This window comes from Chiloscyllium plagiosum, unplaced genomic scaffold (assembly GCF_037043375.1).
Source record: "Chiloscyllium plagiosum isolate Xiang-an unplaced genomic scaffold, Cpla_swu_hap1 HiC_scaffold_5, whole genome shotgun sequence".
NCBI lineage: Eukaryota > Metazoa > Chordata > Chondrichthyes > Orectolobiformes > Hemiscylliidae > Chiloscyllium > Chiloscyllium plagiosum.
In genome coordinates, this window is record NW_028270143.1 from 32877842 (window position 1) to 32901779 (window position 23938).

General features: G+C 40.5%; 1 protein-coding gene across 4 annotated transcripts in view; it reads right to left on the minus strand.

Moving 5' to 3' along the window:
• The window catches only part of LOC122549778 (ATP-dependent translocase ABCB1-like), a 104770-nt gene extending 83406 nt beyond the window's left edge, over positions 1 to 21364 (minus strand). For 2 of the 4 annotated variants that reach the window (XM_087987083.1, XM_087987082.1), the window contains exons 1-2: positions 21091 to 21364; positions 1018 to 1121 (exon numbers count right to left, since the gene is read on the minus strand). In XM_087987083.1, the coding sequence (XP_087843209.1) occupies positions 1018 to 1115 (98 nt within the window). In that variant the 5' untranslated portion in view covers positions 1116 to 1121; positions 21091 to 21364. Of the gene's footprint in view, positions 1 to 1017; positions 1122 to 2462; positions 2490 to 2979; positions 3194 to 21090 lie in introns of those variants that run through there. The other 2 variants (XM_043689799.2, XM_043689798.2) reach the window with 2 other exon arrangements.
• Positions 21365 to 23938: the final 2574 nt, after the last annotated feature.

The following is a 23938-nucleotide window of genomic DNA, read 5'->3' on the forward strand; positions in this document are numbered from 1 at the left end:
GAACCCATTTCTGCTACAAAGGTTTCTGCCACCAGTGTAGTGTGGACTAGAATTCTGATTTTGTGAGATACGCTGCTTGTGGCAAGCAATAACTGGTATTACAAGTACAGGTCATTCTGCTATATTGTGCATGTTGTCAACACGTATTTGCTATAACACGATTGATGAATTGGGGACGCTGTTTCTAAAATGCGAATTTTTAAAACATGTGCTGGCTGTAACGCAATAATATCGCCGACACTTTAGGTGCTGTTTCTGGACCAGGTTTTTTTTAAACCTGGGGTTGCACAAGAACGCAATCATTGCATTATAAGAGAACTGACTGCACAGGAAATCAGAAGGAACGGAGAACAGGGAAGATATGCTGATTTTCATATGGCCGTTTATCATGGATATACTGCAATACTGTTGCTGACAATAAATCTAGAATATTTTGAAGAAAATAGGAGAACATAATGACTGATAAGTTTGGGGTTACAAGTATGATATGTAATCATGCAAAATAGTTTAAATAATAACTCATTTGAAATTAATTCATGTTTTCCAAATTCATATTCTACAGTAATAGTAGAAACACAGATCAATATCTGAAAATTAGAGCTCCTGCAGAAAAAGAACATTCTTCTTTTCTACATGTTAAGCTAAAGTTCTTTCCTGGAATATGAGGCATACCATTGAAATAAAATTTGAATCTTCGATAATTAAAATGGAAAATATATCCTCAATACGTTGCTCACAGCGAGAAGCCATGTTGAAGAGAGGATGCATTAAAGAATCAAGGCTCCGGTGTTGTCGTCCTGTTTCTGCCCATCAGCATATTTCCTTGTTGGGATCATGTGATTATAGGATCAGCCTATCTAATAGAAGATACCTGAATGACAGTGGTGTCATCAGTCAACTCTTATGAAGTGAGTTCATTGACCTGTATATATGATGGTGACAGTCTATTATAGGCGACATCAAATCGGAACATGGAACTTTATTGCATAATTTCATTGAGAAGACGCCACCACTTACTTTTTTATCTGATTCTTCTTAGGATCTTCCAAAGCATTTTCCTTGTGTTTCACTTTGTTAAAGTCACCATTTCTCAAACTTGCACCCTCTGGTTCCATTGTTATCTGAAATAACAATACAACTGAATGCACTTCTCTGCGGTGAGTATTTCAGATTCTTTAACATATTAAACTTTAGTAAAACTCAAAAGTAAAATTAAACAAGCTGTTTCAGACACAAGCTTTAATCAGGGGAAAACATCTTATTCCTGATACCACTTACTCTTCAGTACTATATTTACTTTAATCAACCTGTTTGGACATGTTATGACTCGCATCCAGGACAGGTGAGGTTTGAAACCAGGCCTCCGCGCTCACAGGTAGAGATACTGCCACTGAACCAGAAAACTCTTTTTTCCTTTTTCAGTATGTATAGAATAGAAGATTCAAAGAATCCCTAGAGGGTGGAAACCAGCCATTTGGCCCAACACTGGCCCTTTGAAGAGTATCCCACCCAAATCCATTCCCCTATCCTACTACCTAACAGTTTCCCCTCACTAATGCACCTACACATCCCTGAGCACTATGGACAATTTAGCATGGCTAATGGGAGGAAACCCATGCAGACAAAGGGAGTACATGCAAACTCCACACAGACAGTTGCCCGAGACATGAATCAAACCCAGATCCCTGGCACTGTGGGGGCAGCAATGCTAACCACTGAATCACTGTGCTGCCCTGTAGGATCCAACTCACAATGCTTATAAGTTTCATTGAGTTAAATTATAGGATGCATATTATCCAGAAAAGCAAAAGGCATATTAATGGCACCTTGCATTATTAACCCACAAATGGAGCAGAATGTTCAGGGCAATAAGAGATACACTGTGAGTTGTGAATCTCCAGAAATCGCTGATTGATCTATGCTACTTAGGTGTTTGTTTCTCATGATCTTCCTGATTAGCCATAAGAATTCGTTGGATTTGCATATTATCTTCTCAGTAAATAGATTGGAATAATAAGTACATTTTTGATAACATGATATTTTTAATCCATACTAATTCATTTCTCTGGCCTAGAAAGGGACAATTTAAAATGTTCAATCTCATTCATGCATGAAGTCAATTGTTGATTTTACAAATACTGTATTTTTAATAAAAAAACTTTTCCCTTTCATTTATCTCTTTCTTTCATAACAACCTTTCTCTAACCATACTTATTTTCCTACATTTCTATTGGATTAAGGAGATATGATTGTGGTACCACCACTGACTAAGGTTCCAGATGCTGTGCCAGTCTTGTTGCCCTTTTAACAGCTCACACTTCCATCCAGTCAGCGTATAGAGAAATTCTCAAACAGGGAAATGTCTAACAATCTGTACCTCCAGAGGCTGACTCCAGCAAAATCAAGCCCAAGATATGAGTAGCTATAAGGTTACAAATAACATAACTCCACAGAATACTAACCTGCTTTGTCCCACAGGCAGCTGGTTATACTTCAGACTTATTCAAAGAAATGGCAGCTTCTCCTGTCTGAACTTCGATATGTACTATGTGACACTCCCATAACTATAAATTACTCATTATCACACTACCGAAATAAATGCCGTTTTTTTTTTCATGTTAGTCACACCCAACATAAGCAATTTAAACTTGTAATATTATACTGTAACTTTATTTGGTTGGATGAAAAACCAATGTCAGGGGCCAATGACCTTTATGTAAGAGAGTGCCAATATTAAACTGAGTAAAAAATAGGAGGAGATAAATCCAGGAGTAATGATTGGGTGCTGCCAAACCTAGCTTTAAAAGGGTTCTAAAAATCGTGTGACAGTGAGAAAAAAGAATGGAGACAGCAACTGAACGAGGTATACCTATCATCATAAGTGTTTGCCTCTCCAGCAAGAGAAACTGCAGACTCACTTCTAATCACCCAAAATTCATTTACATGCAAAGGTCAGTTCAGCATTTAACAACAACTTACATTTAATCACACTTCTAAATTAACAGTGTCTCAAGGTGTTTCACAGTTTGCAGTTGCACTGCTCACTGAATACTTGAATAGGGAACATGGAAATAAGAGTAGACCATTTAAACTCTGAGCATGTTTCATCAGTTCTGCAGTCTCCTCTTCCACAGGTGTCAGGATTCTCATTTCCAAGACACTTCACACCCCGCTTCCATGCACTTTTTTTGACCTGTAGACAGAAAGGAGGATTGTGTGTCTTTTGGATGTGTGGAACAACATCTTCCTGTAAGTGGTACAACTTTCAAATCATAAACTGGCTCCCATACTTGGTCCACATGTTCCATCAGGTACAGAAGGCTCAAACCAAACTCAGGGCGATAGTGTCATATCCCACAATGACATCTGGCAGAACTAAAATTTAATTAAAACATCTGAAATATAATGGTAATCTCAGTAACATTGACAAATATCTTCAATTGTTCTAAAAGCCAAACTGGCTCACTAGTGTGCTTTACAGAAAGAAATTTGCAAGCCTTATTCAGACTGACCTACATGTGATCCATAGTAATGTGATTGACTCTTAACTGCCCATTGAAATGGAATAATCAGCCACTCAATTCAAGGACAGTTTGAAGTGGGCACAAATGTTGGCCTTGCCAGTGATACCAACAATCCATGTAAGAAGAAAAAAAACTCTTCCTGCTTGCATCCCATTATGCCCGTATTAGTCCACTTTGTCAAGATTGCATCATGTCACTTGCCGTTGTAGAGTAGAAGACATTGTTGACCCTATTTTCTACACTGGATTCACGTCCACTCATGGACCCATGACTAGCAACCTCTACACAATCTCTGGCCAGGCTGCCCTTGTTCTCTACAGAGGTAGTCAGCAATGGTAACAGAGCTTCCTGTTAACATCACTGGGAATCAGGACCCTGTGCCAATTTCAGATGGCCTGAGGAGAACCTGCATGGAAATATAACTAAAATGTGAGGCAATTCATCTGCATTGGGACATCATTCAGAATACTGAAATAAAGTGAAACTCAATGGAATTGACAGGGTTCCTGTTGTTTATAGCCTGAATGCCCAAAGATCTAGCACACTAACAGAGAAGAAGCTTAAGCTAAGTTACTGTTAGTAAACTGGTGGATTTTTCTTTTAAAAAATGTCCCAAAACAAAGATTGAAAGAAGAGTCCAAATGGTGGATTCTGAAGTGAAATTGTCAGCAACTTGCCATTTGATGGAATTTCTCATCGCTGTACATCTGTGACTCTTCTGATATCCTCTATCACTTATAAGTTTCCACTTTCCTGGCCATAATCAGCGTCATTTTAGAATGGAAACCTAATCCCTCTACACCTTCATTTGCCACCACAATGGTTTTAAGGCTCTCTGCTTCTTCCTAAAGTGAAAACTAAACCAGGTTTCAATCCCACAATGGAAGCTGCTGGAATTTGAATGAAATGAATCAAACTGGAGTATAAAATCAGTCTCAATAACGGTGCGATAAAATTACCATTGATTGTGCTAAAATTTGGCTAGTCTCTAATGCCTTCTCAGAAAATCTGCAATCCTTCCCTAGTTTGGCCTACATGTGACTCCAGACATACAGCAATGTGGTTAACTTTTAACAGACCTGAACCCCTAGGTTTCCCTGTTCTACAACACTACCCAGCACCATGCCATTAATTGCATACTTGCAGTCCTTGTTTGTTTAAACAGAGTGCAATATCCCACATTTATCCAAATTAAACTCCTTCTGCCACTCCTCAGTTCATTGATCAACTTGTCCTTGTTCCATCCAGCTCTTGCTGAAAACCAATTACATTTTTAACTTGACCCATTTCGAATGAAAGGTCACAGGCCTGAAAAAGTAACTCTGTTTGACATGGCCTAGAAAGCCACTCAGTTCAAGGGAAATTAGTGATGGGCAAAAAATGCTGGCCTTGTTAGCAGCACCCGCATGTTATTCAAGAACACCTTCCTTTTTTGTGGTATGTGCCAAAAGTGTTTTGTTCTAGTTCTGCTCAGGCCTGCTGCTTTAACTCTTTCCCCAGCACATTGATGACTGTATCCATGCAGTATTTTTCCCTCAGTCTGACTGGGAAAACCTCTTCGGCCTTGCTTCTGTTTTGACCTTCGTTTCAATTTGAATGGTACATCTCAAACTCCTCCCTCCCCTTTCTTCACTTCTCTGTCACTATCTCTATAAATAGGCTGATAACAAATATTCATTAAAAGCTCAATGACCCCTCTGGCCACCTCAGCTGCATACCCACTAACTCTATGCCCAGTAAGGACTCAATTCCATTCTTCCATTACATCTGTTCTGATGAAGCAGCCTCCCACAATAGAGCTTCTGCATCGTCTTCTTTTCTTGCAGCATCACCACTCTCTGTGTTGCTGAAGAATGAATTCCTCTTTCACTCAATCTTTCCTGTCTTTCAACCTACCACGGATCTGCAACTTAGAGTCGTAAAGTCATACAACACGGTAACAGATCCTTTGGTCCAATTAATCCACGTCGACCAGGTTCCCAAGCTAACCTACTCCCACTTTTGCATGTTTGTCCCATATCACTCCAGAGCTTTCCTATTCATGTACTTATCAAAATGTCCTTTAAACGTTGTATTTGTACCCACATCCACCACTTCCTCTAGCACTTCATTCCACACATGAGACACACTTGTGTCCTTTTTAAAACTTTCTCCTCTCACCTTAAAAATATGCTCCCCCACCCTGGAGAGAACACCCTTGCTATTACACCCTTCATGATTTTGTAAAGCTCTACAAGGTCACTCCTCAACCTCCTACACTCCAGTAAAAAAATCCCAGCCCATCTATTCTCTCCTTATAATTTAAACCCCACCCCCATTCCCGGCAACATTGTGGTAAATCTCTTCTGAACCCTTTTCAGCTCAATAATCTCCTTCTTAAAGCAGGGCACCCAGAACTGTACAAAGTACTCCAGAAGAAGCCTCAACACCATCCTGTACAACCTCAAAGTGATGTTCCAATTCATATACTCAAAGGTTTGAACAACGAAGGCAAGCATGTCAAGTGTGTTCTTAACCACCCTGTCTACCTGCGACACAAGTTTCAAAGACCTGAACGCCTTGGTCTCTCTGCAGCACCATACCATTAATTGCATAATCCCAGTCCTTGTTTCTTTTAATAGAAAGCAATATCTCACATTTATCCAAATTAGACTCCCTCTACCACTCCTCAGTCCATTGATCAACTTGTCTTTGTTCCATCCAGCTCTTGCTGAAAACCAATTACTTGACCCATTTCGGATGAAAGGTCACAGACCTGAAAAAGTAATTCTGTTTCACTCTCCCCTTAGGTGTTGCCAGAACCAGCTAAGTATTTCCAGCATTTTCCCTCTCTGTCATGGAATAATGCAAGTTTACAGCAAAGAAACGTAAGAACGCAGGAAATAGGAGCGTGATTAGGGCGTGCTGCCACCATTTAACACGATCGTGGATGATCTGCCCCCAGACCTCAACTCCTCTCTAGTGCCAGCCATCAACTTGCTAATATTTCAAAAATCTATCTGCTGTTTCTTTAAATATGCTCAATGATCTGAACCTCCACAACTCTCTGAAGTTGGGAATTCCAAATATCCACAATCCTCTAATTACTTTTTTTTTACTTTAACAATTTCTAGGGTGAAATTATGCTTTGGGTTTGTTTCAGACACAACTTAAAAATCACTCTAATAACTTTGACCACTTCGTTCTGTACATCATAATATCTACAAAACAAGCTGTTGAGACAACAATGATAATTCCATGCGTGACAAAAACAAAGATAAGCAGACAATAAACGTGAGTCATGAAATGAATAAGATACCTTATCCCTTTATTTTCAATGTTACTTAATGATCATAACCAGAAATTAATCATTAACAAAGACAGATTATTTTATTGCACTTGTTGTATTTTTAACATCTTAGAGATTTTTACAATTTAAACATTTCTGAATTTTTCCACATAATCAAACACTTGTTTATCATCAACTTCATACAAGTTTCAAAGACCTGAACCCCTTGGTCTCTCTGCAGCACCATACCATTAATTGCATAATCCCCAAAACAATACAAAAACAATGTGGTAAGTTTTTAAACAAGAATATTTCCATGATCTGTATACATTGTCATTATAACTCATGTTCATTGTCCATTCTTAAATTGCCCGAATGTGACGTCAGGGCATCTCCTTGAAACTGCTGGTGAGAATAGAGTGTTGTGTGGGCAAACAGGGTAAGATCATCAATGTCTTCATCAAAGAACATTGAACACCACACCCAGTTTGTTTTTTACATTGCAATCTGTTAACAGTTTTTAACATTCAGTTCCTTAAAGAAAAATGTGTATTGAAAATCTCCCCAAGTCATGGTGAAATTCAAACCCACATGGCTGGATCTTCTGTCACAGAAGGCACATTACCAGAGCCAAAAACAGAAGGTGACACTGGTCTGGCTGACCTCAGAACCCTGGAAAAGAATTCCCTGGATAAAGGCTAATTAAATGGTTGTGCACACAATTATGAATAGTGGCTCACTCCACAAAGTGCCAGTCCAATCAGAGGGGCTGGAAAGTCAGGAGGAGGATATGTCAATGGGCAAGGGATAAGCAGTGTTGCGAGAATTTTCCAGGCTTTGATATTAGCTCTACTATATACAAAGAGTGGCCAGACAGAGATCTATAGAATGTTAAAATGGCCTTTATTATTTACCTATAGCAAGAGACTCCAGATATCTAAATATGAACGCTGGAGACCGAGAACAAAGAATTACAGAGACATTTATACTCTTGGATTCGGTCACAAGAAATTAACATATACCAATTAAGAGGTGTACAGTTATCCAAATCGAATTGTTACTATTGATTAGGTTTAGAACATGCATAGAATATATATGCAATTAACCCATCACTATGTACGTACCTTTATCTAATGGAAATATTGTTTTGTGTGAAGGCATGTACATACCATCTGGTTTTAATGCACTATAGGCTACAAATTCTCCTTGCATAATGGTTCGTGGCTGACTTATGCATATCAATCACTCTTCTTTATCCAAGGCACCTGGATTTTCCAAGGCTCAGAGATTCAATTAATTAACAATGCTTTATTTGTCTATGAGCATGATCTTATTACTTCATTTTGCAGAACGGTTAGCTCCTGAATAAATAGTCCCATGTATTGTTTGATAAACAGTTTTGTGTTCTTCGTCAAGAGTGTGATGCTGGAAAAGCACAGCAGGTCAGGCAGCATCCGAAGAGCAGGAGAATCAACGTTTCAGGCATAAACCCTTCATCAGGAAGTTTTGTGTCATAAACAGTTTTGTTTCCTCGTAAGTTATCACTGCTAAAGGTTAGCAACTGTGTGTTATTAAATATTGCTCCACAAGTTATTTTATTGAAGTATTCTGTTCTAATCCCTTCCAACAACAAAATGCCAATGTCAATAACACAGGACCTACAACCCCAGGGATGTGGGAGTGGTTGTGATACATAGGTGGCACATTTGACATGTCCAACTGGCCATTTTAGAAGGCATCTTCATTGCCATTCATTGTCTGGATGCACTACAAAGTTGCTTCCTGCCTCCCCAAGATATGGGACATGTCCTCAATGACTACCCTTTGTCTTACCCATCTCTAGAGGACCGATAAAACTCTGGCTGTACACTCTTTGGCCTGTGGATGACCAGTTTAGTAGCTTAACCACGATACTGTTGTACACCAGATGTACTTAACTTTATGATTCTTGCAAACATCTGGAAGAATCTAAATCAGAAAAGTGATCCCATTATGACAGTAGTATCTTAACCTGTCCATCGAGAGGCAATGGTGTCTGTAGAGATTTAAGAGGCCTGGGAATGGAGAGAGAGGGAGAGAGAAAGAGAGAGAGAGAGAGAAAGAGAGAGAGAGTGAGTGAGTGAGAGACCTCCTACCAGGTTCCAGATGGCCTCCACTGTCCCACAAGATCTTTAATTACCTGAGGTCAGATATAGGAAGGACGTGCTTATCACAGTTGCTGATTAACATACTTGCTAAGTTCACAAATTCTGAAAGATGTTTTTGGCTTCTAGTTCTCTCCCATTCCATGGTTTCTTCCTTAAAGTATCATAGAGCATTTCGGCATGTCCCAGAACCCGTGTAAATTTCCACTGCTCCAAGGATAATATTACAGGTTTGAATCTCAAAAGAAGCGTCAAAGTTGCTTGACTCCCTGACATTGTACAATAGGATACATGCACCAATAACTCTGTCCATTTCCAAAGTGTCCTTCCCTTTCCATCCTTGGACTGTGTTTTGGGGTCCCCATAGGCTGACTGCAGGCTGACTGGCAGAAGAGGTACAAAATTTCCCAAATGGTCCTTATGGCTGACCATGACCTATCCACAATTTTCCACAAGTCCTGTCAGTATCACACACTTTATTGTCGTTTCTCACTCTGCCTCAAGTCTGAGGCTAGTGGTGAGAATTCTGGTTGTGGAGGAAAGCCCAGTAGGTCACCTGCTTAGGTATTGGGCAAGAGGTGGCCACTTCCCTCAAGTACTTCCTTTTCCACAATAAGTGCTTCAATGTCTGCCCCTTTGCTTCACCCTCACTTCTCCATTTTCTCCCTCCCCCCATTCCTTCCAAACCTCCAGGCTCCACATTAAGATACCCAACCCCTCCAGCTCACCACACCCCTTGCTACTCATCTGCACCCCCCCCCCCCCCCCCCCCCGCCCCAATCTGCCCGCCAGTCTACGTCTGCTCCTTGTTATGAGATCCCCATGTATAACTTGATCTCAAAATCCAGGTTAAGAATCTGGGGAGTGATTGCTGTCCAAGTACTGGTCACTCCTGCCACCGGCCTTTCTGGAATTACAAAGTCATTGGGCAAGCTGCTTTGTCACCTAGCCTCTAAGGTGGACCTTAGTGAGGGATGGAAGTCCTGTCTCCAGTCTACTGAGGGGCACCCAGCTGGCTGGCAATACCACTTGGATAAAAGAGTTATTTAGCGAAGAAAGGTTGACCAGGTTAGTCTACATCCACTGGAGTTTAGAAGAAATATAGAAGATTTTGAGAGAATTGGATAGGGTGGATACATAGAATCCATACAGTGTGGATACAGGCCCTTTGGCCTAACAAGTCCACACTGATCCTGCAAAGACCATCCCAGCTAAACCCACACCCTACCCCATTACTCTAAATTTACCCCTGACTAATGTACCTAGCCTACATATCCTTGAACAGCATGGGAGGAAACTGGAGCACCCGGAGAAAACCCATGCAGACAAGGGGAGAATATGCAAACTCCACACAGTCACCCACGGTTGGAATCAAACCCGGATCCCTGGCGCTATGAGGCAGCAGTGTTAACCACTGAGCCACTCTAAAATTCGTGAGGGATATTCCCTCTTGTGGGATAGACTAAAACAAATGAACATAATTTAAGAACATAATGTCTCCATTCAAGATAGAAAAGTAGAGAATTCCTTTTTCCCTCAGAGGTTGGTTTGAATGTGGAATTGTCTTCGCAAGAAGGTAGCGAGGCTTAGTATTCAAATTTACTCAAAGCTGAGTTAGATAGACAAGGGAATCAAGATGGAGTGCAAACAGGAACATGGAAAGTCAGGGGTAAATATAGGATGGGGCAATGGGTTGGGTGGGTTGATCTTTGGAGGGTTCATGTGGACTTCTTGAGCCGAAGGGCCTGTTTCCACCACTGTAGTGATTCTATGATATACCATTATTATTATGCTTTTAGAATTATCAGAACCAGAAGCTTAGACACAAACTAACGAAGCAAAGCATGGAACTAAAATGCAAAATACAAGGCATACTCAGCTAGGCAGATATCACCTGCAGAAAGAAAAACTGGTCATGTTTCAGACCTGTAATCATTTGTCAGAAATGGGAGAAATTAGAAATGTAATTGGATGTGAGGCAATGAAAGAGAAGATGGTGTGGAGAAAACAAAACAACTGTGATAGGTTAGGGGGAAGAGAGATTAAATGACTGAGAGATATCAAATATTTTCATGTTGCACAGTCAAAGGGAATAAGACAAGTGTCCAGAGTAGAAATAAATGGCAGAAGAACTGATGTTGGGATGTAATATAAAGGGAATAAGAAAAGAATGAGAGGAAAAAAGCAAACCAGCAAAGATAGATGACAAAAAATTGGGGCAGATATTATACTGAAAAATTGATTAACTTAGTGTTAAGTCTAGTAAAGTACAACTTCTTAGATGAAAGATGTGATGCTGACCCTAGAGCTTCTGTTGAGTTTCATTGCAAAATGGGAGCAGGATAAAGACTGAAAAGATGGGATCAAGGTGGAATATTAAAACGACATGCTTCTGGAAGATGGCCTTTATATTTGTGAACTGAACAGAGGCACTCTGCAACATGGTCACCCCATCTGCATTTAGTTTCCCCAGTGCAAGAGGAAGTATATTCTGAGTCATGATTTGGAGATGCCAGTGTTGGACTGGGGTGTACAAAGTTAAAAATCACACAACACCAGGTGTTAGTCCAATAGGCTTATTTGGAAGCACTAGCTTTCGGAGCACTGCTCCCTCAACAGGTGGTTGTGGAGTGTAAGAACTACCACATAACACCATTTCACTATATGCTTTCAGTCTTTGACGGTAGAAAGGGAGGAGATAAAAGAGGTAGGTGTCACATCTCCTGCACTTGTGTGAAAAGGTACTTTAGGAGAGAATTAAAATTAGAATTAGCTTTATTGTCGCATGCACTGAAATGAGTTCGTTGAAAAGTTTACAAGTCGCAAAGTATGGCATCATCTTAGGCACAAAGGTACCTGGGTACAGAGCTGTGAGTACAAATTCTTAGGGGAACAAAAATTAAAAATAAAGAATATGAAGTCCAGAATTGCACACTTTAGGAATAAGTTAGAAAAATAAAGAAAGACAAATTTCAGAAGAACAGTCCTTCCAACCCAGTCCATGCTGGTACCTAGTCTCTAGTCTGCACTGGTCCTTGACTCCAGACCACACCAGGGTTCACCTCAAGGCTTCCAAGGCTAGGTGGGATCACCTCAAGACTGGGACACTGATCTGGAATCACCTCGAGGCCAGAAGTCCAAGCGGAGGGAGGAGCTGTTGATAGTGACTATGGAGCAAATCAGAAATTGTGGAAGGAATGACTTATCTGGAATACCGAAATTAGAAGGAGAATGTTTTTGCTGGAGATATCACACTGGTGGTGACAGACAATGTACATATTGCATAATCCACAATGAGGATATATTAAATACCCATGTGGTTGAGTGTCAGGCCTTAGGATTTAGAGAGTGTCACATCCAGGCAGGATGTAGACAGCCATATTCCTGCCAAAAAAAATCAGACGTGAAGGCAGAAAATAAAGCATTCGAACATTTATTAATTTAAGTCAATCTCATTTTCAAATGTAGAATACTGAGACTGGTGTGTTATCAAGTAAAAAAAATGTATATCTCAATTGCTTTAAGAAACAGATGAAATACAAAATGAATGCCTCAACTTAGACTAGAGCTGCAGCTAATGCCTATGGGAGGCCAGGGACTTGATTTAGCAAGATATAACAATGCCAGGGAAATTACTTTATTTCAACCTCAATTATCCATTTTTACAACTTAAGTTAAATGCAAACTGAAGGTCTATAGTGCTGAGATAAGACTGAATCAATACTCAATTGCATGAAATTGTAATAAAAGGGTGCTATAGTCACTGGTTCATCTGAGTCTCCATTTTGAGTCAGAACACTCCATTAGTTAAACATTAGCACCAGATCATAGTCCGTCACATTGCAGGCTGAGAGGTTCATTGTGGTAAACTCGAGACTGAGGAGAAAATATACTGAACTGGATGAAATTCAGGAGTGGACATAAAAATATTGTTTTTAAAGTATTATACTTATTTAACAATGATTTAGTTCATGAAATAATGCAGTTCATTAAGCACAGTAACTTGACTCTGTATATGAACTGACTTTTACAGTTCTAAGCTCCTACTTCAAGGAAAAATTACAAATGTTTTTGCAAACCCACCACACAGATGCTTCAGGCAGGCACACTACCTGGTAAAGCACAGACGTACGGCCATTGATTTTGGCTTCACAATCACAATCCCACAAATACAATAACTCAGATGGACATTTCCTATTGTACTGGGTTTGTCAACAGGCATTTTGACACCAAGGAATGAATTACAGTTTCAGGATTTACACAAGTTCAATTAATCTTCATCCACTGTGTAAACCTCAATGATAAAATCATGAGTGAATGTATTTGAAGTTCAGCCGTTTAACAAGGCCTCTTAACTGGGGAGTTTTGGAGTAAGAATGCTAATAATATTTACAGTATCAGTTCCCTTGGCAGTCCTCCATTTTGCACTTTTGATTTCTTTTCTCTGGTAAAGACTTTCTTTGATATTATTAGCAATCACTAACTTTGACATTACATCTTAGAAGGTGGCAAAGATATGTAAAGGTAAAGTTGCCATAGGGCTGTTCTCTCGTCAGAGAGAGAAATGACTGGTAGTTCTTAAATCTGAGGGTCTCCATGTCTCAGGCAAAGGGAGATGTTGAAAAGGAGAGGCTTTCACAACAACTTCAGCTGGTGTGGGAATTGAACCGATGCTACTGGAGTCACTGTGCTTTGCAAACCAACTGTCCAGCTAACCAACTGAGCTAACCAAGCCCCTAAAGTTGTGCACTCTGTGAAAGTCTGGACAGTTAAGTTGGGAAAGACAAATTTGTGAGGAAGATGTACTTGAAATGTTAAGAACACAACACAGAACTGCCCTAGGAGCTGTGTCTGGAGATGTCAGAGGCAATCTCACTTAACTGCCCCTATTTCACAAGACAGGCAGAGACAGAAACTTGGGTCAAAAAGTGGGGAACTGGAAAAGCACAGCCGGTCAGGCAGGATCCAAGGAGCAGGAGAGTCGATGTTTCGAGCATAAGCTCTTCATCAGCCATTCCTGATGAAGAACTTATGCTCTAAACATCGATTGTCCTGCTCCTCGGATGCTGCCTGACTGGTTGTGTTTTTCCAGCACACCTTTTGACTCTGATCTCCAGCATCTGCAGTCTTCACTTTCTCCTGAGACAGAAGTGTGCTATCTGCTGCACAAAGCTCTGTGTGTAACATCTTCTCATACTCAAAATGACCACAAGATGAAGTTTTCATGGAAACAAGTCCTCTGTTATATCTCTCCCAGAGACAGTTCCCTCATCAAGTTTTAGCCACTACACTTGCAAAATGGTCATCATTTTTCCTGCTGAACAGGACTGCAGCTGGCAGAATTCCAATGGCTTGAAAGAATTGTGCAAAGTTTCTTCATATAAATCACATGGACTACTACCAAATGTATAGGACTTGCAAATTAATTGCTACACAGATAAGGATGAGATATGTATTTTGATCAGAAAAACAAAGAGGTTGCATATTGCTGACAAACTAAGTATCTAAATAGGTAGCTATATGGGAGCTGAAAATGTGTTGCTGGAAAAGCGCAGCAGGTCAGGCAGCATCCAAGGAGCAGGAGAATCGACGTTTCGGGCATAAGCCCTTCTTCAGGAATGAGGAAAGTGTGTCCAGCAGGCTAAGATAAAAGGTAGGGAGGAGGGACTTGGGGGAGGGGCGTTGGAAATGCGATAGGTGGAGGGAGGTCAAGGTGAGGGTGATAGGCCGGAGTGGGGTGGGGGGCAGAGAGGTCAGGAAGAAGATTGTAGGTTAGGAAGGCGGTGCTGAGTTCGAGGGATTTGACTGAGACAAGGTTGAGGGAGGGGAAATTAGGAAACTGGAGAAATCTGAGCTATATGGGAGCACCGATCACTGTCATAAATGAGGCAATAAGACCATTACAAAAGCTGACCAACCGCTAACATGAAAGACTTAAAAAGTGGAAAGAATATGTTAAGTTGGAGTGTGAAATTAACTTTTTTTTAACTTTAAGTTTAATTCACTTGTGGGATTTGGATGGTCAGTATTTATTGCCTGTCCCTAGCTGACCTTAAACTGAATGGCTTGCTAGCCCATCTCAGAGAGCAGGTGAGAGTCAACAAAATTGCTGTAGGTCTGGAGTCACATGTGGGCCAAACCAGGTGAGGATGGCAGATCTCCTTCTCTGAAGGGCATTAGATGGGTTTTTCTGACAGTCGACAAATAGTTTCGTGGCCAGTAGATTCTCAATTAAAGACTCTCAACTGATTATTAAGCCTTATTGTTATGAATAACCACAGGATTGAGAAAAAAAAGCATAAGATTTCTTACTTTGTGCAACCAAAGATTCCCCAAATGAATCTCTTAGTTTATTCAAATTGATTTATGCTCACAGGAAAAGAGGTCCATTAAAATTCATTAATGGAAAGGTTTTCAACACTTTTTTAATGTTGAATATGTCTCATGTTTCTGAAGAGGCTTACAAGTTTTATATTTATGTTTAGATTTTATTATCATGTATACTCAAGTACCGAAGTACAGGAGTACACTGAAAAGTGTATAATGTCATCACACACAGCTCCATCTTAGGTACAAAGGTACCTAGGTACAAAAAAACTCAGGTACAAACTCCAACAAGTTTGTCAATTATGCTCTCCCATACATAAATCCATGTTGATTATCCCACTTTTCTATTATTTTCTAAATTCCGACTGCAGACTTGAAGCTAATAGGTTCACAGCTCTGCAATCTCCCTCTTTCTCCCTTCTTAAATGGCAGTTACATTTACTAACTCCCAGTAGGCAGGGATGTTTCCAGAATCTGTATAATTCAGAGAGATAATCACCAATTGATCCATTATCTCTCCTGCTATTCACTGAACAATCCAAACAATGTAGGATGAAGCACATCTGGTCCAGAATATTTACTATCTCGCAATCCAGCTATTCTTTTCAATGACTACTTCTAAAACAATGTTCATTTCTTTTAGTTCTTTAATTACTCAAGCTGCTTGGTTTCTCTGTACTTCTGGAAGATTTTCTGTATCTTTTTCTGTGAAGACAGGTGCAATTTTCCTGTTCTCCACAACAAATCTGCCAGTCCCACACAACTTCCTCATGACTACCTTCCCAAAGGTTATCCTTGCTAACCTTTTACTTTCACATATCAATAGAAGCTGTTAGAGTTTCCTTCTATGATCCTTGCTAGTTTGCACACATATTGTCTTTTCCCTTTACTTATCAATCTCTTGGAGCTTCTTGACTCGGGCCTAAATTAATCTTGAGACTTACCACTATTTCTGCCATTTCTATAAGCCTTTTCTACTGATCCACAGCAATCTTTAACTTCTTTCATACCCCCATTGCCAGGTGGCTGTATCTTAGGGAAATGTATATCTGTTGTAGACTTTATAGGATTTCTTTAAATACAGTTGCACATTTACTGTTGAATACTTTAATGTATTTTACCAATTCACCATAGCCGATATGGCCCTCATACTTTCATAGGAATAAGGGGAGACCATTTAATCCATTGAGTCTGTTCTGCCAAGCAATATAATCATAATTGATCAGGAACATTTATCCATCTGATCCCCTTTTATACCACTGGTAATCAGAAAGTTTATCAGTCACAGAGTCATACAGTACAGAAACAAATCATTTGGTCCAACCAGTCCATTCTGACGATAATCCCAAATTAAACTAGTCCCACCTGTCTGTGCCTGGCCCATATCCCTCCAAATATTTCCTACTCACATACTTTCTAAATGTCTTTTGAACATTGTGACTGTACCCGCATTGACCACTTTCTCTGGAAGGTCATTTCATACACAAACCACTCTCCGTAAAATAAATTGCCCCTCGTGCCTTTTTTAAATCTTTCTTCTCTCATCTTAAAAATATACCCCTTAGTCTTGAAATTTCCCACCTCTGAAAAAGACACCTATCATTCACCTAATCCATATCCCTCACTATTTTATAAACCTCTACAAGGTCACCTCTCAATGTCCTATGCTCCAGTGAGAAAAATCCTAGCCTATCCAGCTTCTCCTTATAACCCAAATCCTCCATTCCTGGTAACATCCTGGTAAATCTCGTCTGAACCCTTTGCACCTTAATAGTATCCTTGCTCTAGCAGGGAGACCAGAACTGAACAAAGTACTCAAAAAGAAGCCTCACCAATGTCCTGTACAACTTCACCATAATGTCTCAACTTCTACACTCAAAGGTCTGAGCATTGAAGGCAATCCTTATTTATCTCAAACTTCCACAAAGGATAAGCATCCCGGCCCTCTGTTGATGGTTGCAAATGTTTACAACCTTTGTAAAAACACTTCTCGTCATCTCAGAAATATTTTAAATATTTTAAAAGTGTGCTACGGTCATTTGGTTTTAGACTCCCAGTGCAGGGGAAACATCTTGCTTGTACAGACCCTGCCTATCCTTTTAAGTATTTTGTCAATTTTATTGACGTCACCTCTCATTCATTGAAATTCTAGAGAATGCAGGCCCAGTTTGCCCAATCTCTTTTCATTGGGCAGACCTGCTATCCCAGAAAGACGTCTATCTTAAAGGCAATAATAATATCTTTCCTGAGATAAGGAGACCAACATTTCACAAAGTACTTCAGGTATGATCTGACCAGGCTTCAGAACAATTGAAGCAAAACCTCACTTTCCCCTACTTAAATCCTCTTGCATTAAACACAAGAATTCCATGAGCCTTCTTGATAGTTAGTTGCATCTGCAAGTTAGCCTTCTGTGACTTATTGACAGATCCCTTTGTACATCTACACTTTCCAACCTGTCACAGTGTAAAAAGAAATTCTGCACATCTGTTCCTCACAGCTTCCTTTGCTCAGATTGAAGATCCTAGCTTCAGAAAGAAATATACCCCATTCAAATTTCATGGAAAATTCAGTCACATTATGGTCATTATTTCTCAAAGACTCCTTTAAAGCAAGATTATTGATTAGTCTGATCTCATTACACAACACCAAATCCACAATAGACCAATTCTTAGTTGGCTCATCATATACTGTTCTAGAAACATACACTCCAGGAATTAATTCCCCACAACATCAACCCTAACTTGGTTAATCCAATCTAAATACAAATTGAAGATTGTTTGAAGTATCACCAGTGAATGGTGATATATATCTACAAGTTTTTTTTCTTCATGTTTGGAGAATGGAAATAGTTTCTATAATGCTCAAAATTGTATTTGATCTCTGTTTGATTATGTTAGTCTATTGACTGATGTATGTTCACTGTGCCGAATTGATGAATCTTGGGTGATGGCTCCAAGAGTGAAAGTAAACAGAAGGTCGGTGAAGACTCAAGATGCCTGAGCTATGGATATTTACATAGAAACCCCTGTGATTGTCACAATGATTTGAATCTTTAGAAATAAGTTGTTGTGGTGTTTGAATGATTGACATCACTGCGGTGCTCTGAGGTAGATCCGAAAAGCCAAAAGTTCACTTTCACAACGGTCATCTCTGCTGACATGAAGAATACTTTGGAGAAAATGATAGTCCAAAACATTGTCAATGCCCATAAAATGGCAGGTAGAACATCTGTTCTGTTCTGAGTCTCTGCCTGAAGATAAGACATTTTCAGAATTTTCTACATGGGATTGGGAGTTGTTTTGACAGTGACCAGTCATACATCTTGAGTTTGTGCCCAGCACCATTTCAGAGCAGCTACAAATTTATTTTTCTCACATTCTCATGTGACAGTGATAGCCATCCTGATTTGTATATGGAGGTGATGAGAAATTGTGCATGGTCCAAATTTCTGAACGAAGTTGAAAATATTAGAGGTATGGAAGTCCTTTTCAACTTAGATGTAGGATCTTATTAACAGTTTTTGGATCTTTTTCCTATTTGGCAGCAGACTAAGTCAACAGTCTCTGAGCAGCAGCAGGCTGGGATGGTGAATGAAGAGCACTCAGTTCAAGGAGATGTTGCAGCCATGGCCCTTTCAGAATGCATGGGGTGCCCAGGAGGTCCAGAGGTTTCCGGTCCTGACTGCATTTCCTGGCCAAGAAGGTGCAATGCCAATGGAAGCTCCTGTTGTCCCAGGACACTGTGTTGGAACTGTGCTGCATAGTGGAGCTGGACCTGAGAGCAGCAGGAGTGGGAAGCCATTCTTTCCCAGTGGCTTTAAAGGATTGGATTTTATGCTATTCACTCCTTTCAAGGACCAATGGGTGAACTGTACAGGATGTCTCAGTCATGCACCCACAAATGGTGGCACGGTGGCACAGTGGTTAGCACTGCTGCCTCACAGCGCCAGAGACCCGGGTTCAATTCCTGCCTCAGGCGACTGACTGTGTGGAGTTTGCACATTCTCCCCGTGTCTGTGTGGGTTTCCTCCGGGTGCTCCGGTTTCCTCCCACAGTCCAAAGATGTGCAGGTTAGGTGAATTGGCCATGCTAAATTGTCTGCAGTGTTAGGTAAGGGATAAATGTAGGGGTATGGGTGGGTTGCGCTTCGGCAGGTTGGTGTGGACTTGTTGGGCCGAAGGGCCTGTTTCCACACTGTAAAGTAATCTAATCTAAAAAAAAATATACCAGGACAGCGTCCAATGCCGTCTGGGTAAGGTCATACTGGTTCATTTTGTTCCCAATGGTAGGGTCAGTGCTTCAGACTAGGTGGTCAGACTCGGGAATACAACTGGCATCCCCTGGATGCAGGGTGCCATGGATTGTACACACATGGCACTAAGGTGGCTGTATAACAACAGCAAAATTCATCCACAATGTTTTTGGATAATACTGACTTTCTCTGTGTCACTGGGTTCCTGTTGCTAGGCAGCTGCCATTCTTTTCACTCCTTTTTTAATGCACTGAACTAGTCACCTCAGGAGTTGAAAACCTCATCAAACCTTCAAACCTCTTCTCATCAAGCCCCCAAGCTCACAAACAAAAGTCCAAAAATGACTAATTATATATTCTCCTTCTTAAAACACAACTATACCAAACGTATATATAACTTAATGTTATGTATTGTTCTTAATTGTGGATTTATGTTAATTTGTCTATTTATCAGACCATTTTGAATCTTGTGGTGCAGTTTTTGTCATCCTTTGGATGTAACATTGGCACCAATTTTCTGGAGTAGAGCATTTCATGATCCACAAGACATTTTTCTTGTGCCTATCCACTTTCATTTCACTGGAAGTGTGAGATGTTAATAGCACAGCAAAGATAGACCACTCAGACCAACAGTACAGTTCCTCAAGCAATGAGATTTATTGGTTTAAAAATAAACAGAAGAACCAAAAAGGGATATTTTGGCAGGCAAATTTATATTTTCATTCAGATACAGAAAGAGAATAATGTGTGAGAATGAAGAAAAGTATGAATTATGAGAATATCAGGGCTAAATTTTACATTTTTTAGCTAAGTTATGTTGCATTGAATTTTTGGTGGGCTTTATATTGTGAGACAGAGTATGTTTTCTTCCTTATCTTACCACACTCATCACATTAATTACCTACCTCATATGTTTGGAATCTCTCATGCTCAATTTCCGCCCCATCTTACCACGTGCTATTTCCTGCAACAACTTGCCACTCAGTAAGGACATTGTTGAGATAAAAGAGGTAGTTGAATCTTTTTCTGATGTGTTATGATATCTTTCTAACCTTTCATTTTGTCTAGTGCAATATAATTTCTGGGTTTCTTTTTTATTTAATAAACATTTCATTCTATGTCAAAAGTACAATGACAGCCTCTTGAGAATGTGTTCTGTAACTGGCCTCTACTGTTAAAAACAAAAGATAGGATTTAACAAGCTAGTTGTCACCCTTCATCAAGTACTTATCAAAGTTTCTTTTCAAAGTCACTTTTGGGTTTGCTACCATTACCCTTTCAGGTGATGCATTCCGGACTATAAAAATGCACAGTTCTAATAAAAAATTCCCTTAACCTCCCTCTGGTTTTTTGCCAATTACATTTAGTCTGCAATATCAGGCTTCTGACTCCCTGGCCTGTGGAAATGATTTTCCCATATGTTTTCAATCACACTCCCATAGCTTTGAATACGTCTTTGGAAACTTCTCCTTAAGATTTATACCCTAGGGAGAAAAATCTGTCATTTCCTAGATTCTCACAACTGAGCTCCTTCATTCCTGTAATTCAAAAAAAATCACAAATAATTTATTTACCTGCTTTCCACGTGTTCAGCTGCATTTTCCACCATAATATGGTAACACAAACCGATCCGTTATTTTTTCATGTTAGTGCCCTGTCTACTTCTCAGGCATTTCCATAATCGCAGTCCTCATTTATTACATCTGAACAAATATAAAAATAGGAATTTGATCAAATGGAATGTTTCTATAAATTATCCAATTAACCTGCACAATACTACACTTGAAAGCTAAATAATTCTCAAAGCAATCATGAGATGAAAGAAAAATATAATTTCTAAATACATGCATTGTTCACTTTTCTGAGAACATTAATGATTAACTTGGGCATGTTTTGAAAGAGAAATGGTGAAAGGAAATGCAATCTGTTATTTAACTTCAGTCTTATCATCAAACATCAGTGTGACTCAGTATGATAATCAGTAGAAAGTCTTCAAAATATTTACACACACGCGGGGAGAAGAGGAGAGAGGGTGATAGGATGGGTAGAGGGACAAAGAGAAACCACAAAAAAATCAATGAGTGGCAGTGTGAATCAGTGTGAAAAAATATGGGGTGAGGAATGATTAGATTAGATTACATTACATTACAGTGTGGAAACAGGCCCTTCTGCCCAACAAGTCCACACCGACCCGCCGAAGTGCAACCCACCCTACATTTACCCCTTACCTAACACTACGGGCAATTTAGCATGGCCAATTCACCTGACCTGCACATCTTTGGACTGTGGGAGGAAACCGGAGCACCCGGAGGAAACCCACGCAGACACGGGGAGAACGTGCAAACTCCACACAGTCAGTCGCCTGAGGCGGGAATTGAACCCGGGTCTCTGGCGCTGTGAGGCAGCAGTGCTAACCACTGTGCCACCGTGCCGCCCAAAATGGATCTACCGAGCAAGGGATGATGGGAGAGGAGGCAAGTAGAAGAAGGGAGAGGAAATGAAAGAAAGGGAGGATGAAGGTGGGGAGGGAAAGAAGCAGGAATCAAGGAAAAAGGACAAACAGAGAGAGAGGGAAGAGAAATGTTAGAACAGTAGATGTTTGGTAAGAATATTACAGTCTACTATTAACGTGAAGTCAAATCAATTGTTAAGAATTTGAGCAATTTAGGTGAGTTATGAAATATTCTATGATAGTAATTTAAAGCAAAAGTCACCAAATCATCAATTCCAAACACTGAATACAGTCAATTATCATGTGTTACATTACAGTTTTGTGTTAGATTTGATAGAGCTTTGTTCTAAAAACTAGGGATTGCGAAGGAGATTGAAATACATATTTGGTCAATTTGACATAGTCAGGTGATAAAATTGCCCAGTTGTTCTGGGAGTGACAGTGAGGAGAGCGGTGGTGGCGGGGGTTTGGGGAGGTGGGGGGGGGGGGGGTTGGGATGTGGAGGAGCTTGGGGGGAGTGGGTTGGGTAACCCAGATGTAAATGCAATGAGTCTGTCACTGGCATTTTAAACTAGTCCCACCATTATCATTTTAAATCTAGATTTTCCATCCAATCAATGTCTGCAAGCACACATGCATAATTTTACAACATGTATTTAAAGGAGTAGGGTCTCAACTTCTGCCCCAACGCCAAAATGGACCCGTTGGTTCTGGCAGCAGATATGGAGGAGTTCATCAGACGAATGAGACTCCAGGAATTCTTTCAAGGTGCCAGCAGTGATCCCAATGAGCCCACTGATGAACTGGAACAGTTATCACAGGGATCCATAGAGAAGCGACTAAAGAAGGAGTCAACTTGGACCCCACTGGAGCACTGCTGCCCTGGGCTTGACATGTATGCTCAAACCATCAGGAAATATATAAATGCCAGATTCATCAGCCATACCCACAAGGTAGATCAAACATCACCCGTTCACAGCGCAATGCCATCCAGGCTCTCAAAACCAATCACAAAATTGTCATCAAACCAGCAGATAAAGGAGGAGCCATCATCATTCAGTATAGAACAGATTACTGCAAGGAAGTGTACCGACAGGAACAACCAGGAACACAACAGGCAACTACCGGCTGATCCGACCAAAGTACACACCCGTGAATTAAACACACTGACCAGAACTTTGGATCCAGTCCTTCAGAGTTCCCTACGTGCCTTCATCCCACGTACTTCTCGTGTAGGCGACTTCTACTGCCTTCCAAAGGTACACAAAGCCAATACACCAGGACGTCCCATCGTATCAGGCAATGGGACCCTATGTGAGAATCTCTCCAGCTATGTGGAAGGCATCTTGAAGCCAGTTGTACAGGGGATCCCCAGCTTCTGTCGCGACACTACGGATTTCTTACAGAACCTCAGCACCCAAGGACCAGTCAAACCGGGAACATTCCTCGTCACAATGGACATTTCCTCACTCTACACCAGCATCCCCCACAATGATGGCATCGCGGCAACAGCCTCAGTACTTAACACCAACAATTGCCAATCTCCAAACACCATCCTACAACTCATCCACTTTATCCTTGATCACAACGTCTTCACCTTTGACAACCAGTTCTTCATCCAGACACACAGAACAGCCACAGGAACTAAATTTGCACCCCAATATGCCAACATTTTTATGCACAGGTTCGAACAAGACTTCTTCTTTACGCAGAATCTCCAACCAATATTGTACACCAGGTACATTGACGACATTTCCTTCCTCTGGACCCATGGCGAGGAGTCACTGATAAAACTACACAGTGACATCAACAAGTTTCATCCCACCATCAAACTCACCATGGACTGCTCTCGACTATCTGTCTCATTCTTGGACACATGCATCTCCATCAAGGATGGACACCTCAGCACCACACTCTACCGCAAACCCACAGACAACTCACAATGCTACACTTCTCCAGCTTCCAAAACA